At 47.7% G+C, this 20,534-nt stretch overlaps 2 protein-coding genes across 4 annotated transcripts; both read left to right on the top strand.

Moving 5' to 3' along the window:
- The first annotated feature begins 7,987 nt into the window (after positions 1-7,987).
- Positions 7,988-9,630, top strand: LOC117194901. Of its 3 annotated transcripts, XM_033399365.1 has the most exons (5): positions 8,435-8,546; positions 8,627-8,803; positions 8,871-9,017; positions 9,089-9,352; positions 9,459-9,630. In XM_033399365.1, exons 1-5 carry the CDS (start codon positions 8,503-8,505, stop codon positions 9,559-9,561), a joined length of 735 nt encoding a protein of 244 aa, XP_033255256.1. In that variant the 5' UTR covers positions 8,435-8,502; the 3' UTR covers positions 9,562-9,630. The 3 variants fall into 3 exon arrangements, with proteins under 3 accessions (XP_033255257.1, XP_033255258.1, XP_033255256.1); XM_033399366.1 differs by lacking the exons at positions 8,871-9,017; positions 9,089-9,352; positions 9,459-9,630 and adding an exon at positions 7,988-8,325 and having other exon boundaries at positions 8,379-8,546; positions 8,627-8,722; XM_033399367.1 differs by lacking the exons at positions 8,871-9,017; positions 9,089-9,352; positions 9,459-9,630 and adding an exon at positions 7,988-8,325 and having other exon boundaries at positions 8,391-8,546; positions 8,627-8,722.
- Positions 9,631-17,401: 7,771 nt separating this feature from the next.
- Positions 17,402-18,712, top strand: LOC117194900. Its single transcript, XM_033399364.1, has 5 exons — positions 17,402-17,727; positions 17,793-17,935; positions 18,003-18,149; positions 18,221-18,484; positions 18,585-18,712. The coding sequence occupies exons 1-5, from the start codon at positions 17,620-17,622 to the stop codon at positions 18,685-18,687; spliced, it is 765 nt and encodes a 254-aa protein (XP_033255255.1). The 5' UTR covers positions 17,402-17,619; the 3' UTR covers positions 18,688-18,712.
- The last annotated feature ends 1,822 nt before the right edge of the window (positions 18,713-20,534 follow it).

Genomic DNA, 20,534 nt, shown 5'->3' on the forward strand with positions numbered 1-20,534 from the left:
AGGATGTTGTTAAAGGCGCCTTCTATGTCGAGGAAGGCTACTAGGGTGTACTCCTTAAAATTAAGGGATACTTCGATGATCGATGTGATCGAGTGTAGGGCCGTTTCGGTGGATCTTCCCTTCCGATAGGCATGCTGGGAGTCTGAGATCAGACTGGACGGAATGCACGCCGTTAGATGCAGCCCCAGGAGCCGCTCCATCGCCTTTAGAAAAAAAGACGATAGACTTATGGGTCTGAAATCTTTTGGGGCAGTGTGCGAGGGCTTGCCTGCCTTGGGTATGAATACGACTTTGGTCTGAAGCCAGGTGTCAGGAATGCACCCGTGGGAGAAGATTCCCTCGTAAATTATTTTGAGCCAGTTAATGGCTTTATGTCCCGCGTGAATCAGTTGGGCAGGGAAAATGCCGTCTGGCCCCGCGGACTTGTTGGGTTTAAAGCTTCTGATCGCCCAGGAAATGTTCTCCTGGCTTAGCAGTCCCAAGATGGCATTTGAGGCGACAGAAGGAGGCGCGAGGTAGTTGGGTCTGTTTTCATCGCAGCCAGGTAAGTGGGTATTTAGGAGAAGATTTAGCGACTCTTCGCTGGACGTAGTCCACGACTGGTCGGTGTTCTTCAAGTAGCCCAGGGTGGGTGTTGTCTTCGAGAGAACTCTGCGCAAGCGTGAGGCTTCTGAGTTACTCTCGATTTCGCTGCAGAACTTACGCCAGGAGGCGCGTTTGGCTTTTCTAAGTTCTTTGTTGTAGGTTGACAGACTGGCCTTGTATTCGGCCCAGTTTTGCTCAACGTTTTCAGCCTTAGCTTTATTGAAGAGTCTCCGGGAGGCTTTCCGGAGTTCACCCAGTTTCGGATTCCACCATTCAGGTTTCTTCCGGCCTCTGTTCTTGCCAGAGGGGCATGCTTTGTCGAGCGCCTTATTGCAGGCGTCGGTAAAGATCTTAAGAAGACGAGTCGTGGCCTCCGTGGAGAACTCCTCCTCAGATGGGGGCTCAGGGAGAACACGACAGAGGTAATCAGAGTACCGAGTCCAGTTTGTCCGCCTGATGTTTCGGAATCGGACTGGCTTCGGTACTGAGAAGGAGAAGACAGTTTCCACGTACCTGTGGTCCGAGAAGGAGTGCTCTTCCAGGACCCTCCAGGATACAATGTTACGCTGTATCTCATGAGAGGCAAGCGTGAGGTCCAGGACCTCCTTGCGGTTTTTAATGATAAAGGTGGGATCACTACCCCGGTTTAGTAAGACCATCTGAGTGGTCAGTAAGTAACTGAAAAGGTACTCACCCCTTTCGTTTGTGTCAGTGCTTCCCCACTGACAGTGATGTGCATTGGCATCGCACCCCACAATTAGGCCGATGTCCTTGGCCGAGCAGTCTGCGATTAGAGCCCGGAGAGGCGAGTGTGGAGGGGGGTCTGGTTGTTCATGCCCCATGTATGCGGCGCAGATCCTCAGTGAGCGCTCCTGGCCTTCGAGGCTCACTGCGGTGTGGTCTTCATTGCTGAAATTTGGGAGCAAAAATAGGTGCAACTCTCTTTTTGCAAGAATGCAGGTACGAATTTTACCTGCGGTTTCAGCTACATATAGCTTGTAGTCAGAAGTCCTCAGACCGGAGACCCTGTTTCCGAGGATCCAGGGCTCCTGAATGAGGACTATGTCGGCTCCACCCTTGGCCAGGTGGAGCAGTAGAGCAGCGCATGCTGCCTTACAATGGTGGAGGTTTATCTGCAGGAGCGTCAACGACATTCCTGAGGCTCGCCTCCACCATTGTTGCTTCTAGATCGCTGTCAGGGGACTCCGGCTCCTCCCCGACAACGATGTGGCTGAAACCTCTGGCTAGGTCGCTCTCGTCGAACGCGTAGTCGTCCAAGATATCGTCCGACATCATGGACGCCGCATCCGACGCCGGGTTGTCTTCCTCGCACGAGGCCCCCTCTTTCGGGATCTCCGGCAGCTCCGGGTCTGGCTCGACCTCCGCTTGCCTGCCCTTGCGATCGGACTTGTAGGTGGATATGGTGCCCTTCTTGTAGCCATAATCCACTACACCGTCCGACTTTGCGAGGAGATCAATGGATTCCTCATTTAGGACGAGGATAATCTGGCGCCTCTGCCCTTGGATATCCTCCACCTTTGCCACCTTCCAATCGGCTGTAGGAAGGTGGGGGTTGCAGACCTGCAGTAACCTGAGGATCTTCTCAGGCTCTGCAGGCTTAGCCGAGACCCACGCTCTGGCTCTCGGGCCACTAGGGACATCTTCCCACTTCACGGCCTCCAGTTTCGCCCCTGGATAGACCTCTTTTAGGGCCGCCACCGCCTTCATGTAGAGGGCCGCAGAGCGAGCGTCTTGGCAGGCGATGGCTTTCACCTTGCCTTGATGCCACCCTGCGTCCTCACACTTTGGCGGTGGTCCGCCGTTCTCCTCCAGTTCCAGTAGGAACCGGTCCTGGAGCTCGTTCTCCACCAGGTGCCACTTATCGCGAGGGACATGGCCGTCCTCGGCGCTCCTGTCCAGGACACCGATCAGGGTCCTGCCCCTCGCCACCTCAGCGAACGACCGGTTCGTGAGGTGGGTCTTCACCCGCTTGGCTTGCTGGGCTTGGCCTGGCTGATTTGTGGGGTCCTCCGCTGAGCGTTGCCGCTTGTTGGCGGCCTTGGCTGCGCCCTTTCCGGCTTTGGCTGGCTGGAACAGTGGAAGGATTGAGCAGGCCCACAGCCTCTGCTCCTTTCCTTCGGCTGACGCCTTGAAGTTCGGGTCTTCGTTGGACAGGATGAAAGCCGCTCGTCTCCTGTCCTGGTACGACGGCTTTCCACCCCGTGGTGCAGAGACGCTGCCCGCCGGGGCTCCCATGGGTTCTTCGGTCCCGGTGCGCTTACCAGCCGCGATTACGCTCTGCTTGGCAGCCACCCCGGTATCCGCTCCGCCCTTGGAGCCACCCGACTTGGAAGGACCCGATTGGCTTTTCGGGCCCCCCCTCGCTGCGGCTGCTGCCTGAAGACGGTGGACCGACTCAGTCTCCTTCCCCGTCTTCTTTGGACCCGGTTTCCCAGGCGCTGGTGCAGAGGGATTGGCTTGTCCCTCCGGTACTTTAAGAGGAGTACCGAGCTCCTTTGCGGCTTTGTTGGTTTTTATATGTTTATTATTTGGCATAGTAGTTCCCACGAGTAGGCGAGAAGGGGATGGTCACCCGAGGCATAGCCCGCTTGCCCCGGGAAGCCTGATTTAAACTGGAGGTCGGCAGGTATCCAGAGTCCGCATATTAGCGACCGGGCACCCCCCCGGCCATGCATCCCTCGGCATATAACAGTGTCACCTTGGATTGGGGTAATTTTACTGAGATTTTTCTTCTCTCCGCCCGACTACCATTCGCCAGCATCCTAGCAGAGACATGACCGTGCTAGGACCTGTTTCCAGCCGCCCTCACGGGGAGAGTATAGTCGCACTTCCACCGGTGTGTACAGTTACGGCGGGTGACGGTTCGCTCGCAACCCTCTGTGTCCTAGGGGGGGGGTGTGAGACGCAGACCGCACCGGGTATTACTAACCGGAGCGGCTGCGCCTCAGTTCCGAGTTCACAGTTGTGCGAGCCGCCCGTCATCCGTTTGTCCCCCTGTAGCACCCGATGGCTGACGGCCTTCCCAGGGGTAAGTTGTACGAAAACCAGCACGAAGTGCCCTCCATAATCTTCCACTTAAAGTTGGAAGGGAGCGATACCTCTGACGAGGACTTCAAAGGACAGCTGGAAGACCCAGGACAAACTCGAGGCGAAAGTGAGTAGCTCATTGAATTGGATGGATTGTCATCCCAGTCGGTGACAGCAATCAAATCAATCACACCAGCCTCCACCTGAGTAGACCAGGCAGGTCAAAGTGCGGCAGCCTTGGAGGATAAAGAATGGACCCCTTTTCTGACATTTGGTGATGTTTTGCGATGCAGCAAGAGGGAATTCCTACACCGATTGGGGCAAAACTTGGGCTAGGTACAGCTGGCAAGGCCGATAGCTTGATCCGATTCATAAATAATATACAGCTAAGAGTACTATATGTTTGGATTCATTGGGAATCCGTGCGTGGTGATGTCTAATGCAATTCGCGTAATTGAAACCCACTCGACAGCAATTAAATTTCCTGTGGTTGGACCACTCTCCGGCAATGAGATTCGTTGGAGTAATTGCAATCGAGATTCCCAACTAATCTTCAGGTAAAACAATCCATAATGGAGCAGAAGTTTTGTTCGCACTCGGCATTTATCATGTTTGGAGTTTTAATTTGCTTTCGCCCCAACAAAAACAACTACAGAATACAGAATAACAAAAGTGTCAACACGATTATAATTGAGTTTAATTAAGCCGCATATTAAAGCCTCTCAGCACTCTTGTCTGTGGACCGACCAACAGAAATTTAAAATATTTGCGCTAATCCACTTGGCAACGGCCTAACAGAAATGAACATTTGGTGCCAGTCCAGGCCTCTTCAATGGGCCAACTTTCGGATAAAAGAGGTACGTGCCAAAGGCTTCAAATACTCGTATTTGCTGGGGCCAAAGTACGTACAATAAACTCGAAGCAATCCGAAGAGCAAAGTTGCGATCTGGAAATTTATGGATGGCGAAGGCCAAAATGTTTAGCTGCCCAAAACCCAGGCTGAACCCATTTGTTGGCCCAGCTCTGAAAATGTCACATGCTCCTCACACCCACAGCTACACCCACACCCTGTGTGGTCTGGGTCTTGGCCGTCTGGGTCCGTCTCGGCCGGATTTGTCTGCGCCAAAGTTCACTGACACTTTCATGAGTTTTCTTGGGTCGACGAAAATAGTTTTTCCACATTTCGCATTCGACCGAGTGGAAATGAAATCCCCTTGGAGCATAGATAGAATATTTCAGAGCAGTGCTCGCTGCCAAAAGCTTACTGTTACACATTCGTTCTGCGAAACGAAATCCAGTTAATTAAAATGTGGCAAGCAAATAATCAACAAGCAATTCAAACTAGAAAAAGACCACAATTCTGCTTCCTCTCTGCCTTTGCCTGCCGTAAATGGCCGTCCAATTGGTAATGGCTCGACAAAAATCCCACATTCATATTTACGAACCATAAATATGGACTCGTACTACCAAAAAAAGGAAAGGAAAAAAATAAAAGGAGGTTAACCAATTTGTTCGCTTGCGGCTGCTGTAAGTGACAACAAAAGAGGTGGTGGAGCCGGTCAAGGCATTGTAGCTTTTTACAAATGAGTTTCCGTATTTCATTCGGATTCCATGCAAAAAAACATGTATAAATACAGTATTTGCCAACTGTTCTTTTTTATTTTCACTCTCAAACTGAGTCAATGCAGTGCGTGGGTGGAGGTGCAGATGCAGCTGCAACAGCAACAGCAACAGCATCGGAGTGGCAGCATCAGCACCGAAAATAAATTTCAAATATGTCACAAGCAAAATGAGATAGAATTTTTAGGCGAATATTCGCTGTGCCATGCTGCGTGGGCAGCGATGGCCAAATGCAGGTGAAGTCAATGCGCTCTAGCCGAAAAAGTGAAAGCCAGCATCAATCATGTGAGCAGGCGAGGGGATATAGTTGTCAATCGATTCGTAAGAAGTTCAGGGTTGCCTACTGAACTGAACCGTTCGACAATAGTTCTCTACGATCCAGACTACAAGGTGGCAAAACAATAACACTCCCCCACACACCAGACGTGCGATGTCTCAGCTAATTTTCATTGCCACAAGCGCGGACGGGCGTCCTTCAGGGCCTGCCAAATTCTAAATTTTGGCTAATTTGTCAACAGCCCCCCAGCATTATCCGCACAAATCCGACAATTTGGGTAGAACCAAACATCTAACAAAAGCTGTACACATTCGCTACTTACACTATATGGATAGTACGGATTGAATTACTGGAACCATGTGTCCACTATAGAGAGCTTAGCTTGTACATATGTGCATGCAAATTCCAGGACACAAGTGTGTACCCTCACGTAAAGATGATGCCAGAAATTCCAACTGACGAAGCAGATATGCGATACACTGCATCAGCAGAAACCCACCAAGATGAGGCTCCTCCGTGCTTAGCCGCCTCCTTTGGCACTGACACTTGGCATTTCGCAACCTTCTCGAGCCAAGGCGAGCACTTCAGAAAATTGAAACTTTCAGTTTTATGCCACCATCGAGCACACAGCACAGTACTTTTACATGGCCAAGTGCAACTCTTTTGGCTGACTTTTCAATTTTCTAATATGCTTTAAAGCTTCTGCTTGATGTTGTTGGGAGCGGCGCCTATTGCTTAATTCGATTTTGCTTGACTTTGATGCTGGCAAACTTCATTTGTCCGACTCTAAAAGCGTGAAATAGGATTAGGCCGACGGAAATGCATTCAAGCTGACTTAAATCCATTTCTAGTTGGGCAACGATACAAAGTACCAATTAATAATCTATAGCAAATCAGATTTGAGAGGAGTTAGGGAAGAGAGAGTTGCAGTGCACGCAGCTTATGGAAGAGATCCAAATTAAATTAAGACTGCCAGAAGTATTCCACAAATAGCCATGACCAGAATGAAGTTACTTTGGGCCAAAACGATGACGGGTCAATACTTTTTTCCAGGCTTGTGGATAGATCAGCGTCAGTGCGGCGCCTTAATGCAAGTCTGTGAACGAATTGTATTTGGTAAATTTTCTTTACAGGAATCCGAAAGGATCGAACAAGGTGAAAATGAGCAGTGTACGAATTAAACATTTTACCATTTAACCATTTGGTAATTTGGTAAACCATTTTTTTGTGAAGCTCAAGACTCAAGCCACGGAGTACCATTAATAATACGAAAATGTACAGTAATTAGTATCTGATCTACATCCATACAACATTGAAATGCAGCCCTGAATATCGCTCCGATTATAATCGGGAGACAGCTCTGCTTTTCACTTTGAATTCCGGTTTGAGCAGGCGACGACTTTCAGTGTGAAAATCCGTGTTCTCAAGTAAGTTCACACATATTTAAAGTGAAAAATTTCGCATTTGCCGCACACACGAACACACGCACGCACACACAAACGCCGGTTTTGTGAACTCACTTGACGAAAAGAAAGCGAGAAGAAAAAAGTTGCCAAATCAAAATGGTCACCGAGCCGAAGTCCGTTGAGCCCAAGGTCAGCACCAAGGAGGCGCAGTGCCAGTCATCGGACTGCGAGACTTCCCAGCAGGAGCCGGTCTCGCAAGTAAGCAGCGCGAAGGGCGCCCGTGTGGGGATCTTCAATGCCGAGGACTTCTTGTCGCGTGCTCAGATAAACGACAAAATCAACATCTTGCGCTCGCCCACCAAGCCGCCCAACGGGGTGCGCCAGCGCTCCGTCTACACCAACAACCAATCGCCGGTAAGTGAAATTCCAAGCAATAACGTGAAAGTTTCTTCAATTTTCAGACATTTTGTTTTACAAAACTGCCGCATCATCGCGCTAGCAGGGTATCAACAGCGAGTTAACAGCCGCCGCAGTCGTAACAGCTCGGCAACAGCAGCATTGCCACATCACCTCATTGCCCTCTCCTGTTATTTCAGACCTTCTTATTTTCCGTCTCGCTCTTTTCCACCATTGCTCTCTTACTTTCCGACTTTAATATTCGAATTTTCCTTCTCTATTCCCCCCTCTTCTCTTCTCTTCTAATACGATTCAAAATAGTTTGGTTAATTTCTATAAAAATCAAATGCAAATTGGGAAAAACGCACACACGTATGTAAATACATATATGTATGTATGTATGTATATGCATGCGTTAACAGAATGTCGACAGAATGTTAGCAACAGTTGCAAAGTCATTCGATTTCTGCGCTGCTGACACTTTCTCTCGTATCTGTCGTTTTCTCTCCTGCCGGTTTTCAATTATTTTCTGGCACTTTCACTTCCTCACCTCTTCATTTCCTTCCGGATCTAACTTCCGCTACTACCTCTCGCCTTCTCATCCCCCCTCCCTTAGCAAGCAAGCTTGCGTGTCGGCATGACTGGGGGCAGCTGTCCCAACGCATGAGCAACATCTCGCTGTCCTCCGGCACGGACTCCGTGGGCCACATGGATCGCGGCAGCAGCTCCAGTCTCGCTAGCAGCGCCACCGTTGGCACCAACACCATCACCAGCGGCATTTCCAAGGAGTGCGCCAATTACCCCGTCGGCAGTCAGTCGGCCCGTCCATACGTCCAACTGCCGGGCATACACATTTCCAACCCACCCCAGTACGGGCCAGGGAATATGCAGGAAATAGACGCTGGCAAAATGGCGCACAACGTCAAGGCACTCACAGGGCGCTACAATGCCACGCCCACCTATGGCTTCGACAACGAGCAGAACTACTTCCTGGTAAGGGGCTCCTGCATATCTGTAAATCTAGCCGATTCTATGCTCAATCTCAGAATTCCCAACAGTTGCCGTCTCCAATGCCCCCTCCACCATACGCCTTGGCACGCGTGAGCAGCAAACGCAACTTCGAGCTCGAGAACCACACCGCCGGCATGTCCCGGCTCTGGACCCATTGCCATGACGAACGGCACCATCCAGTTGCGCCTCCGCGATGGCGTGCGGTGAGTGTGGACGCCCCCAGCCCCTTGGCTCTTCTTTAAGACCGACCCCTTATGTTAATACCTTTCTTTGCATGGGGCAGCATTGACATGACTCTGGACAAGGCGGTGCGCGTGCTCAATCAGCGCAGCATGGTGGCAGTTGCTCTATCACGCAACTGCAGCAACTCGGCTTTGATCCACCCCAATGGACGCATCCTGCAGAGCGGCGCTAAAGTCGAAATAGTCACCTACGACGGCATGAAGGGCAATAACTTTGTGTGAGTGGGAATGGCCCTTACCCCAACGTGGCATATTTGAATCCTTTGAATTATCTTCCCATTACAGTCGCTATGCCAAGATGTGGTACAAGGGTGTGAGCTTCACCAGCGAGGCGTGCGCTCTCATCTACCTGGTGGACACAGCCGGGACGCGCACCACAACCGACACTTTCCCCGATCTGACCAAGGACTACACCCTGGCAGTGTTCTATGAGTGAGTCCCCCCGGCCAATTGCATCGCTTCTTATTTGGCTAATTTCGATTTAATTCCCGAACTTCTCGCAGCGACTCGCGGCATGGTCCCTCTTATATGGCTGAAGCCCATGACGTGATTGCCAATTCAGCTTACACCTGTACCGAGGATGGCACTGAGATCTATGACATAAACGGATTTCGCATCACCCAGGCAGCCGATGGCCTGGTGAAGGTCACTCGTGTGGACAACAAGTGCTTGATTCGCACCAGTCCCGGCAATGGATCGGCCACTTTGACCACACCTGGCATCCATTTCACTGCCTCTCTGGGCAAGACCTCGCATCTGTTTGTTCGGTGAGTGTCAAACCGATGCTCTCAACCTCCCCCTCCCCCTCCCCTCCCCCTCCCCCTCGCCCGTCATCCTGCTCTGCTAACTTCCGTTCTGTTCTGTCCTTTGTAGTCGCAATGAGAGGCGCATGCACTTCGATGGATCCTGTTTCATTGTACGCAACGCCGGACACTCCGCCGGCTTCAATGAGAACAACCTGCTCATTGTCTACTGAGCGGCGTTCGTAGCCCATCTCACACGCACACACTCACACATGTCAACACATTTCACCTGGAACACATACATAGACACCTACAGCAGCACACTTGAGGGACCTTGATTCGTGGAGAGAGGGATTCAGTTAGGATCCCGGAATTTAGGAATATCAAAATCAATTTGGGAAATAAGTTAGAAAGCAAATATGTTCGTACAAAAACCAGCACCACACCACACCTCACACACACACCTCAGCGAAGGAACTCAGCCCAGTCCTATCTGGGTTCCAATTGCTCGACATGGGCGCAATACAACCACACCACCAACCCCCAGGGAATACTAGTTGTCTTTCGTTTACCATTGCCTACATATATATCATGCCGTATATATGCGTGTATTACTAGTTGTTATTGCAAATCGGGAGCGCTTTCCTGCTTCCCCAAATCAGTTGGCCAAATCAGACCGATCTCAAGCTGAAGCGGAACCAATCAGAGCCGAATCGCATCGAACAGGGCCGTGCCAGCGTTTGGTGGTCAAAAAAAGAAACATCGTTTTTCTACTCGTTTTCATTTCGGCTTTTTCAGTTCTTCTAAATTGTTTCTTTTTCGCAGTTCAGTTCTAAATTTTGTTTGATAGACTTTAAAAATGGCAAAACTCAAGAAAAAAAAGTTTAAAGAAATATCTCCCAAAAAAAATTTACAAAATTATGCACAGTTGGTGCGTCTGATTAAGCAACGTGTATTCAACAATTATAGTAGATCAGAGGACTAGTTCTCTTGGGCGTTACGTTTTGGCAACGTAACGCCAGTGCCGATACATTATTTCTAAGCTACCAGTTCTTTCAATGCAATCCAATAATGTTCATCCACACCCGTTGCATACAGACACTCGAACACGTAACCCATAATCACACACACCGCACACTCTTTACAAGAGGCAAAAGAAAGTGAATTATTTGCAAGAGGCACAGCGCCAGCCACATTTAAAACAGCCACAGGACACACATGAAAGATAGAACAGATCCTGTGAAAGGTAGAAAGTGAGAGTTTATTAAATTAACCCCAATTGTAATTTGATTAAAAGACACTTGTCCTGTGAGGAGGACAATGAAAGAAACCCCCATACAAACACAAAACATAGGCTTAATATATACATAAATACGATGGGATGTCCAATTATAATACAAAGTTAAGCCCAGTGTGAAAAACCGGGATTAGCCTTACGTCAATCTCCAACACTTAAATTTTCTATCATGTAAAGAGAAATTCATGTGCCCCAAAATCAATACTATGGAAGTATAATAAATTTAAAATGCAATCTGTTCATTCAATAAATTAATTTATTCCTCCAAAAGAATGGTGGAGCAATGGAGCTCGTTTCGTTTCCTACCCTCCATCCTTTGCTAATTTCTTGGTGGAAATAAAATGTCGACTGCCTCCTGCCCCGTGCCTTTATGTGTTCGAGTATTTATGTACCTTCTGTCAAACATGGCCGGGGGTATCGTAAATTTACAACAAAATTGTTTTATGGCCCCACTCCATGGGCCCTCCTGGCCCCCCTCAGGTGGAGCTTGGTGCTTACGCCGTCACCTGAAGTGCCATCAGGAGTTGGACAATTTCAGGCCCTAGACGACAGTTTGGTTCGGTTTCCCATCTTTAAGAGCACTTGGAATTTAATCATTTAAATTTCTGTGAGGATTTCCAAGAAAATAAATTTGAATATCTGCCGCTATAGAGTTTATATATAAATCCGATTTAATGTAAAAGCGGATTACGCTCTTCCATTTTGAAGGGACTTCGGATAAGCCCTATCTTCGGAGACATCGGGATATGGAAGACCTTTTTGATCTCCAAAAACCAAGCTTCGCGGGGATACAAATATTTCGTTGAATCTTTAATCGCACATTTACGACACAGCTGTTTTTATTTTATCGTAGCGTGACAACCCTGGGCGGCCAGTGTGTACACTCTTTTGGACTACAATATTGTTTTTCTTGCTGTTGACAGCGGTAAATTAGGCAAATGGAAGGAAAAGTACATTGATATTTAATTAGTAAAATGTCTTGAGCCTTGTCGTTACCTGCAAACAAATCAAAATGCATAGGGATATCGGATCGACTGTCATGCAGACTAAAGTTTCCAACAAACTTAACCTGGAGCTGGAGGTGGAGGTAGGCACGCGGCGCGGATGCTACAGCGCTGGCTGTGGCTGTTGATAAAGATTATTGGATAATGTCTTGGCGGAACTATCTGCCACGTCTGTCTCTGTCATAAGAAGAAAGTTGTTCCATGGTTAGAGATACACAAAGAGAGAGAAAGAGAGATGCATACGGAAAGTGTGTGAAAGCGTGGAGCAGTGAGAGCGGGTGCGGAAGCCACAGCGTGGATACAGAAGCAGCGGTAAGTACAAATAGCCCAACCAGGGAAGGATCAAAATATTGATGTCTGGAATGGCTTTATTCAAGTGTGAGAGCCTAACTGGGACTCGTGCGAGCAAAGGACCGACCCCACATATGTATCTGTGGCATATTCAATGCTCACGCTTGTGTGACTGCGCCCCTGCGAGTCCTTGTCTGCATCCATTTGCCGCTCGCACACGTGTGCTCAACATCAAAAGCTTTTCACACTTAATTGGGCGTAAAATTAAATCAGAATTGATTAGAACACTTGAATGACAACAGCCGTGGCCGTGTTGCTGATGTCATTGGAATCAGAGAGAGCCGCATCCTGCCAGCATCCAAGCCCCCAAGCCTCCCAGCTCCCACTTCACCTCCTGCCAGCAATTCCGCTGGCATTCTAAGCATAAACAAACTTTTTGGTTTCGATTTTCCCCAGCTGACGCACGGCACGGCAAGGCACGGCACGTCGGTGACTTCGGCCACGTTCCTGCCGCTTCTCGGGGCTCCTGCCACTTCCGAAGCCGGGCACTCCCGAGACAGAGCGCACTAATTGCTGCTGGGAACTTCCCTGGGGAGGCTCCCCCGCAACCCTGTTTTTCATCGGAAAGTTTATGAAATTCAATTTCCCCCAAAAATGGGGAATGGAATGGAAAAAGGCCGGGCATCAATTTTCCTGCATTATCGTTTAATGAGCCGACAATTATGCGAGTCCCCTCTGCTTCGGCACCATGCACGACTATAGTTATTCAATTAACTTGAATTCACAGCCATAACTCTCCGAACGAGTTCATTCCACATGCATTTGGCCAGGGCATAGGGCAAGTCAACTCGATTTCCGGCTATTAAGACATGGCTGAATTTCAGACGTGGAATGCAACGCCATGGAGTGCCGAGTCCAGGCAGGATAATTACATTTTAACCGGGTGATTCGAGCGGAGAGGAGAGTCGACAGCAACGTCAACGGTAATGGATAAATGCACATCTTCCGCCGCCCTGGGGGTCCTGGGAGCCGTCCTGGGGCACGGCACATTTAATGGAAAATGAATGGCAATGTTGGAGGTAGAAAATTATGAAAACGTTCCCAGGGGTAAGTTGTACGAAAACCAGCACGAAGTGCCCTCCATAATCTTCCACTTAAAGTTGATAATAAATGTAAACGACTTTCATTTCGCCCGGGAGCGATACCTCTGACGAGGACTTCAAAGGACAGCTGGAAGACCCAGGACAAACTCGAGGCGAAAGTGAGTAGCTCATTGAATTGGATGGATTGTCATCCCAGTCGGTGACAGCAATCAAATCAATCACACCAGCCTCCACCTGAGTAGAGCAGGCAGGTCAAAGTGCGGCAGCCTTGGAGGATAAAGAATGGACCCCTTTTCTGACATTTGGTGATGTTTTGCGATGCAGCAAGAGGGAATTCCTACACCGATTGGGGCAAAACTTGGGCTAGGTACAGCTGGCTAGGCCGATAGCTTGATCCGATTCATAAATAATATACAGCTAAGAGTACTATATGTTTGGATTCATTGGGAATCCGTGCGTGGTGATGTCTAATGCAATTTGCGTAATTGAAACCCACTCGAAAGCAATTAAATTTCCTGTGGTTGGACCACTCTCCGGCAATGAGATTCGTTGGAGTAATTGCAATCGAGATTCCCAACTAATCTTCAGGTAAAACAATCCATAATGGAGCAGAAGTTTTGTTCGCACTCGGCATTTATCATGTTTGGAGTTTTAATTTGCTTTCGCCCCAACAAAAACAACTACAGAATACAGAATAACAAAAGTGTCAACACGATTATAATTGAGTTTAATTAAGCCGCAAATTAAAGCCTCTCAGCACTCTTGTCTGTGGACCGACCAACAGAAATTTAAAATATTTGCGCTAATCCACTTGGCAACGGCCTAACAGAAATGAACAGCTGGTGCCAGTCCAGGCCTCTTCAATGGGCCAACTTTCGGATAAAAGAGGTACGTGCCAAAGGCTTCAAATACTCGTATTTGCTGGGGCCAAAGTACGTACAATAAACTCGAAGCAATCCGAAGAGCAAAGTTGCGATCTGGAAATTTATGGATGGCGAAGGCCAAAATGTTTAGCTGCCCAAAACCCAGGCTGAACCCATTTGTTGGCCCAGCTCTGAAAATGTCACATGCTCCTCACACCCACAGCTACACCCACACCCTGTGTGGTCTGGGTCTTGGCCGTCTGGGTCCGTCTCGGCCGGATTTGTCTGCGCCAAAGTTCACTGACACTTTCATGAGTTTTCTTGGGTCGACGAAAATAGTTTTTCCACATTTCGCATTCGACCGAGTGGAAATGAAATCCCCTTGGAGCATAGATAGAATATTTCAGAACAGTGCTCGCTGCCAAAAGCTTACTGTTACACATTCGTTCTGCGAAACGAAATCCAGTTAATTAAAATGTGGCAAGCAAATAATCAACAAGCAATTCAAACTAGAAAAAGACCACAATTCTGCTTCCTCTCTGCCTTTGCCTGCCGTAAATGGCCGTCCAATTGGTAATGGCTCGACAAAAATCCCACATTCATATTTACGAACCATAAATATGGACTCGTACTACCAAAAAAAGGAAAGGAAAAAAATAAAAGGAGGTTAACCAATTTGTTCGCTTGCGGCTGCTGTAAGTGACAACAAAAGAGGTGGTGGAGCCGGTCAAGGCATTGTAGCTTTTTACAAATGAGTTTCCGTATTTCATTCGGATTCCATGCATATTGCATTTTCTATAAATACAGTATTTGCCAACTGTTCTTTTTTATTTTCACTCTCAAACTGAGTCAATTCAGTGCGTGGGCGGAGGTGCAGATGCAGCTGCAACAGCAACAGCAACAGAATCGGGGTGGCAGCATCAGCACCGAAAATAAATTTCAAATATGTCACAAGCAAAATGAGATAGAATTTTTAGGCGAATATACGCTGTGCCATGCTGCGTGGGCAGCGATGGCCAAATGCAGGTGAAGTCAATGCGCTCTAGCCGAAAAAGTGAAAGCCAGCATCAATCATGTGAGCAGGCGAGGGGATATAGTTGTCAATCGATTCGCAAGAAGTTCAGGGTTGCCTACTGAACTGAACCGTTCGACAATAGTTCTCTACGATCCAGACTACAAGGTGGCAAAACAATAACACTCCCCCACACACCAGACGTGCGATGTCTCAGCTAATTTTCATTGCCACAAGCGCGGACGGGCGTCCTTCAGGGCCTGCCAAATTCTAAATTTTGGCTAATTTGTCAACAGCCCCCCAGCATTATCCGCACAAATCCGACAATTTGGGTAGAACCAAACATCTAACAAAAGCTGTACACATTCGCTACTTACACTATATGGATAGTACGGATTGAATTACTGGAACCATGTGTCCGCTATAGAGAGCTTAGCTTGTACATACATAAATGGGCACCTAGCACTTTTATATTTTGCATGCAAATTCCAGGACACAAGTGTGTACCCTCACGTAAAGATGATGCCAGAAATTCCAACTGACGAAGCAGATATGCGATACACTGCATCAGCAGAAACCCACCAAGATGAGGCTCCTCCGTGCTTAGCCGCCTCCTTTGGCACTGACACTTGGCATTTCGCAACCTTCTCGAGCCAAGGCGAGCACTTCAGAAAATTGAAACTTTCAGTTTTATGCCACCATCGAGCACACAGCACAGTACTTTTACATGGCCAAGTGCAACTCTTTTGGCTGACTTTTCAATTTTCTAATATGCTTTAAAGCTTCTGCTTGATGCTGTTGGGAGCGGCGCCTATTGCTTAAACCGATTTTGCTTGACTTTGATGCAGGCAAACTTCATTTGTCCGACTCTAAAAGCGTGAAATAGGATTAGGCCGACGGAAATGCATTCAAGCTGACTTAAATCCATTTCTAGTTGGGCAACGATACAAAGTACCAATTAATAATCTATAGGAAATCAGATTTGAGAGGAGTTAGGGAGGAGAGAGTTGCAGTGCACGCAGCTTATGGAAGAGATCCAAATTAAATTAAGACTGCCAGAAGTATTCCACAAATAGCCATGACCAGAATGAAGTTACTTTGGGCCAAAACGATGACGGGTCAATACTTTTTTCCAGGCTTGTGGATAGATCAGCGTCAGTGCGGCGCCTTAATGCAAGTCTGTGAACGAATTGTATTTGGTAAATTTTCTTTACAGGAATCCGAAAGGATCGAACAAGGTGAAAATGAGCAGTGTACGAATTAAACATTTTACCATTTAACCATTTGGTAATTTGGTAAACCATTTTTTTGTGAAGCTCAAGACTCAAGCCACGGAGTACCATTAATAATACGAAAATGTACAGTAATTAGTATCTGATCTACATCCATACAACATTGAAATGCAGCCCTGAATATCGCTCCGATTATAATCGGGAGACAGCTCTGCTTTTCACTTTGAATTCCGGTTTGAGCAGGCGACGACTTTCAGTGTGAAAATCCGAACAGTCATCCTTTCGAAAATTGTGCCAGCGAGCGGAGCTCATGTAAAGTGGAAAATTAAATATAAAAATTAAAATTCCTCTCAGAGTCGTAGTGAGAAGTGTCGAAAAAATCTTCTAAAACTGTTTTTAGCACGCGCGTGTTCTCAAGTAAGTTCACACATATTTAAAGTGAAAAATTTCGCATTTGCCGCACACACGAACACACGCACGCACACACAAGCGCCGGTTTTGTGAACTCACTTGACGAAAAGAAAGCGAGAAGAAAAAAGTTGCCAAATCAAAATGGTCACCGAGCCGAAGTCCGTTGAGCCCAAGGTCAGCACCAAGGAGGCGCAGTGCCAGTCATCGGACTGCGACACTTCCCAGCAGGAGCCGGTCTCGCAAGTAAGCAGCCCGAAGGGCGCCCGTGTGGGGATCTTCAATGCCGAGGACTTCTTGTCGCGTGCTCAGATGAACGACAAAATCAACAACATCTTGCGCTCGCCCACCAAGCCGCCCAACGGGGTGCGCCAGCGCTCCGTCTACACCAACAACCCATCGCCGGTAAGTGAAATTCCAAGCAATAACGTGAAAGTTTCTTCAATTTTCAGACATTTTGTTTTACAAAACTGCCGCATCATCGCGCTAGCAGGGTATCAACAGCGAGTTAACAGCCGCCGCAGTCTTAACAGCTCGGCAACAGAAGCATTGCCACATCACCTCATTGCCCTCTCCTGTTATTTCAGACCTTCTTATTTTCCGTCTCGCTCTTTTCCACCATTGCTCTCTTACTTTCCGACTTTAATATTCGAATTTTCCTTCTCTATTCCCCCCTCTTCTCTTCTCTTCTAATACGATTCAAAATAGTTTGGTTAATTTCTATAAAAATCAAATGCAAATTGGGAAAAACGCACACACGTATGTAAATACATATATGTATGTATGTATGGCATGCGTTAACAGAATGTCGACAGAATGTTAGCAACAGTTGCAAAGTCATTCGATTTCTGCGCTGCTGACACTTTCTCTCGTATCTGTCGTTTTCTCTCCTGCCGGTATTCAATTATTTCGCGGCAGCAGCTCCAGTCTCGCTAGCAGTGCCACCGTTGGCACCAACACCATCACCAGCGGCATTTCCAAGGAGTGCGCCAATTACCCCGTCGGCAGTCAGTCGGCCCGTCCATACGTCCAACTGCCGGGCATACACATTTCCAACCCTCCCCAGTACGGGCCAGGGAATATGCAGGAAATAGACGCTGGCAAAATGGCGCACAACGGCAAGGCACTCACAGGGCGCTACAATGCCACGCCCACCTATGGCTTCGACAACGAGCAGAACTACTGCCTGGTAAGGGGCTCCTGCATATCTGTAAATCTAGCCGATTCTATGCTCAATCTCAGAATTCCCAACAGTTGCCGTCTCCAATGCCCCCTCCACCATTCGCCTTGGCACGCGTGAGCAGCACACGCAACTTCGAGCTCGAGAACCACACACCGCCGGCATGTCCCGGCTCTGGACCCATTGCCATGACGGCAATGAAGGGCAATAACTTTGTGTGAGTGGGAATGGCCCTTACCCCAACGTGGAATATTTGAATCCTTTGAATTATCTTCCCATTACAGTCGCTATGCCAAGATGTGGTACAAGGGTGTGAGCTTCACCAGCGAGGCGTGCGCTCTCATCTACCTGGTGGACACAGCCGTGACGCGCACCACAACCGACACTTTCACCGATCTGACCAAGGACTACACCCTGGCAGTGTTCTATGAGTGAGTCCCCCCGGCCAATTGCATCGCTTCTTATTTGGCTAATTTCGATTTAATTCCCGAACTTCTCGCAGCGACTCGCGGCATGGTCCCTCTTATATGGCTGAAGCCCATGACGTGATTGCCAATTCAGCTTACACCTGTACCGAGGATGGCACTGAGATCTATGACATAAACGGATTTCGCATCACCCAGGCAGCCGATGGCCTGGTGAAGGTCACTCGTGTGGACAACAAGTGCTTGATTCGCACCAGTCCCGGCAATGGATCGGCCACTTTGACCACACCTGGCATCCATTGCACTGCCTCTCTGGGCAAGACCTCGCATCTGTTTGTTCGGTGAGTGTCAAACCGATGCTCTCAACCTCCCCTCCCCCTCCCCCTCGCCCTCGCCCGTCATCCTGCTCTGCTAACTTCCGTTCTGTTCTGTCCTTTGTAGTCGCAATGAGAAGCGCATGCACTTCGATGGATCCTGTTTCATTGTACGCAACGCCGGACACTCCGCCGGCTTCAATGAGAACAACCTGCTCATTGTCTACTGAGCGGCGTTCGTAGTCCGGAGATAGAAACGGCGCAGTGGTAGCCCATCCCACACGCACACACTCACACATGTCAACACATTTCACCTGGAACACATACATAGACACCTACAGCAGCACACTTGAGGGACCTTGACGTGGAGAGAGGGATTCAGTTAGGATCCCGGAATTTAGGAATATCAAAATCAATTTGGGAAATAAGTTAGAAAGCAAATATGTTCGTACAAAAACCAGCACCACACCACACCACACACACACACCTCAGCGAAGGAACTCAGCCCAGTCCTATCTGGGTTCCGATTGCTCGACATGGGCGCAACACAACCACACCACCAACCCCCAGGGAATACTAGTTGTCTTTCGTTTACCATTGCCTACATATATATCATGCCGTATATATGCGTGTATTACTAGTTGTTATTGCAAATCGGGAGCGCTTTCCTGCTTCCCTAAATCAGTTGGCCAAATCAGACCGATCTCAAGCTGAAGCGGAACCAATCAGAGCCGAATCGCATCGAACAGGGCCGTGCCAGCGTTTGGTGGTCAAAAAAAAAAGCATCGTTTTTCTACTCGTTTCCATTTCGGCTTTTTCAGTTCTTCTAAATTGTTTCTTTTACGCAGTTCAGTTCTAAATTTTGTTTGATAGACTTTAAAAATGACAAAACTCAAGAAAAAAAAGTTTTAAGAAATATCTCCCAAAAAAAAATTTACAAAATTGTACACAGTTGGTGCGTCTGATTAAGCAACGTGTATTCAACAATTATAGTAGATCAGAGGACTAGTTCTCTTGGGCGTTACGTTTAGGCAACGTAACGCCAGTGCCGATACATTATTTCTAAGCTACCAGTTCTTTCAATGCAATCCAATAATGTTCATCCACACCCGTAGCATACAGACACTCGAACACGTAACCCATAATCACACACACCGCACACTCTTTACAAGAGGCAAAAGAAAGTGAATTATTTGCAAGAGGCACAGCGCCAGCCACATTTAAAACAGCCACAGGACACACATGAAAGATAGAACAGATACTGTGAAAGGTAGAAAGTGAGAGTTTATTAAATTAACCCCAATTGTAATTTGATTAAAAGACACTTGTCCTGTGAGGAGGACAATGAAAGAAACCCCCATACAAACACAAAACATAGGCTTAATATATACATAAATACGATGGGATGTCCAATTATAATACAAAGTTAAGCCCAGTGTGAAAAACCGGGATTAGCCTTACGTCAATCTCAAACACTTAAATTTTCTATCATGTAAAGAGAAATTCATGTGCCCCAAAATCAATACTATGGAAGTATAATAAATTTAAAATGCAATCTGTTCATTCAATAAATTAATTTATTCCTCCAAAAGAATGCTGCAGCAATGGAGCTCGTTTCGTTTCCTACCCTCCATCCTTTGCTAATTTCTTGGTGGAAAGAAAATGTCGACTGCCTCCTGCCCCGTGCCTTTATGTGTTCGAGTATTTATGTACCTTCTGTCAAACATGGCCGGGGGTATCGTAAATTTACAACAAAATTGTTTTATGGCCCCACTCCATGGGCCCTCCTGGCCCCCCTCAGGCGGAGCTTGGCGTTTACGCCGTCACCTGAAGTGCCATCAGGAGTGGACAATTTCAGGCCCTAGACGACAGTTTTGTTCGGTTTCCCATCTTTAAGAGCACTTGGAATTTAATCATTTAAATTTCTGTGAGGATTTCCAAGAAAATAAATTTGAATATCTGCCGCTATAGAGTTTATATTTAAATCCGATTTAATGTAAAAGCGGATTACGCTCTTCCATTTTGAAGGGACTTCGGATAAGCCCTATCTTCGGAGACATCGGGATATGGAAGACCT

The sequence above is a fragment of the Drosophila miranda genome (genome assembly GCF_003369915.1).
Source record: "Drosophila miranda strain MSH22 chromosome Y unlocalized genomic scaffold, D.miranda_PacBio2.1 Contig_Y4_pilon, whole genome shotgun sequence".
NCBI classification, from domain to species: Eukaryota; Metazoa; Arthropoda; class Insecta; order Diptera; family Drosophilidae; genus Drosophila; species Drosophila miranda.

Bases quoted from the DNA above. Each gene is read 5' to 3' on its own strand.
- LOC117194901 (XM_033399365.1), top strand. From the start codon at position 8,503: ATGACGAACGGCACCATCCAGTTGCGCCTCCGCGATGGCGTGCG. The intron at 8,804-8,870 runs GTGAGTGGGAAT...TTCCCATTACAG, and splicing joins ATGAAGGGCAATAACTTTGT to TCGCTATGCCAAGATGTGGT. The intron at 9,353-9,458 runs GTGAGTGTCAAA...TGTCCTTTGTAG, and splicing joins ACCTCGCATCTGTTTGTTCG to TCGCAATGAGAGGCGCATGC.
- LOC117194900 (XM_033399364.1), top strand. From the start codon at position 17,620: ATGCAGGAAATAGACGCTGGCAAAATGGCGCACAACGGCAAGGCACTC. The intron at 18,150-18,220 runs GTGAGTCCCCCC...AACTTCTCGCAG, and splicing joins ACCCTGGCAGTGTTCTATGA to CGACTCGCGGCATGGTCCCT. The intron at 18,485-18,584 runs GTGAGTGTCAAA...TGTCCTTTGTAG, and splicing joins ACCTCGCATCTGTTTGTTCG to TCGCAATGAGAAGCGCATGC.